The sequence below is a fragment of the Montipora foliosa genome, unplaced genomic scaffold (genome assembly GCF_036669935.1).
Source record: "Montipora foliosa isolate CH-2021 unplaced genomic scaffold, ASM3666993v2 scaffold_447, whole genome shotgun sequence".
In the NCBI taxonomy this organism is placed as follows: Eukaryota; Metazoa; Cnidaria; class Anthozoa; order Scleractinia; family Acroporidae; genus Montipora; species Montipora foliosa.
In genome coordinates, this window is record NW_027179753.1 from 270,001 (window position 1) to 271,543 (window position 1,543).

At 36.4% G+C, this 1,543-nt stretch overlaps 1 protein-coding gene across 1 annotated transcript in view; it reads left to right on the top strand.

The window, feature by feature from the left end:
- Positions 1–742, top strand: part of LOC137989217 (uncharacterized) — a 750-nt gene extending 8 nt beyond the window's left edge. The window contains exon 1 of the mRNA XM_068835067.1: positions 1–742. This exon is cut by the window's left edge and continues 8 nt beyond it. Within this exon, the coding sequence (XP_068691168.1) occupies positions 1–742 (742 nt within the window).
- The last annotated feature ends 801 nt before the right edge of the window (positions 743–1,543 follow it).

A 1,543-nucleotide genomic window follows, 5' to 3' on the forward strand; every position in this document is an offset into this window, starting at 1 on the left:
TGAGCCTCTTATTAGGAAAATCCTGGAAGAAATCCTTGATGTGAAGCTATCACCGCTTAAAGCAACAATCAAAGAGTTCACCGACAACATGGCTGACTTTCGTAAATTCATTGATGAAGCAAACAAGAAATACGAAGAAACCAACACTCGTATGTCTGGCATCGAAAAGGTCTTTAGTACCATTACTACAGAAAACAAGGCCTTAAATAATACGATACTTCAAAAGGAAGGGCAAATAACTAATCTAAAGAAAACTTGCAACGAGCTCCAGCAGTATTCAAGGGGGGAGTGCCTTGAAATCCATGGCATTCCTCTACCTCCGAAAGAAAGGGATATTAAAGAAAATACCAACGAACTAGTTCTCAAAATCGGAGATATGATGGGTGTTTCAGTGCGTCCTGAGGATATTTTGGTCAGCCATCGTATTCCAACCTGCCAGAAATATCAGGGAAGGAGATCTGCTCCTGCTATTATAGTGACGTTTACCCGGCGTGATACAAAGGAGATGTTCTCTCGTGGGCGAAAAGAGCTGAGAGGCTTGACAACTAAAGACCTTGGCTTTTCAGACGACAATATTATCTTTATAAATGAGAGTCTAACTGAAGTAAATAAAGAACTTTTTAAGGCCACACTTAAAGTAAAGAAAGATCACAGTTATGATCACATTTGGACTTCAAATGGAAGGATTTATTTGCGGATGGACCGAGACAGCTCAGAAGAACTTAACAAGTTAAAGAGATAAGTACTGATAATGTTATATTATTACATACTGTTCTAAATGTATAGGGGCTAGCTGCCCTTCTAACCAAAGTGAACTGTCTGATAAGGTCACTGAACTTAAAAACTTACCGATTCTAAATGTAACTTCTCCTGTTTCCGTTATTTCACACCTTACAAATATTGATGTTGATCATAATATGCCCTCAGATCAGAACTTTAACTATTATACTACTCATGACTTTCATTCCAATTATGATATAAATGACTTTTCAACACACTCGAAGTCCTTTGCTGCTTTACACTGCAATATTAGAAGTTTGCAGTGTAATCTTGAGAATTTTGTTCATTTGCTATCTGAATTGCAGTTCCCTTTCTCAGTGTTGGGGCTTTCGGAAATTAAGTTTAAGGTTGATAAGGATATCATAACAAATGTTAATATTCCAGGTTATAATTTTATTTCACAGCCAAGCCTCTCAAATGCAGGGGGTGTTGGCTTCTATATAAACAATAATTTAACTTTTACTGTTCTATCAGAACTATCAACTACAAATGTCGATTTTGAAGCTCTTTGGATAGAGATTAATTTTGACGGTCAATCCAACCTAATCTGTGGAGTTGTATATAGACACCCCAATGGAAATTTAGATAATTTCATAGTTTATATTAACAAGGTAATTGAAAAGATACATCTGCAAAATAAGTATTCCCTCATAATGGGTGACTTCAATATCGATTTCTTGAATTCTTGCAAACCATCAGAGGATTTCATTAATACCCTTGCTTCCTTCTTTTACCAACCTCACATTTTACAACCCTCGAGGAT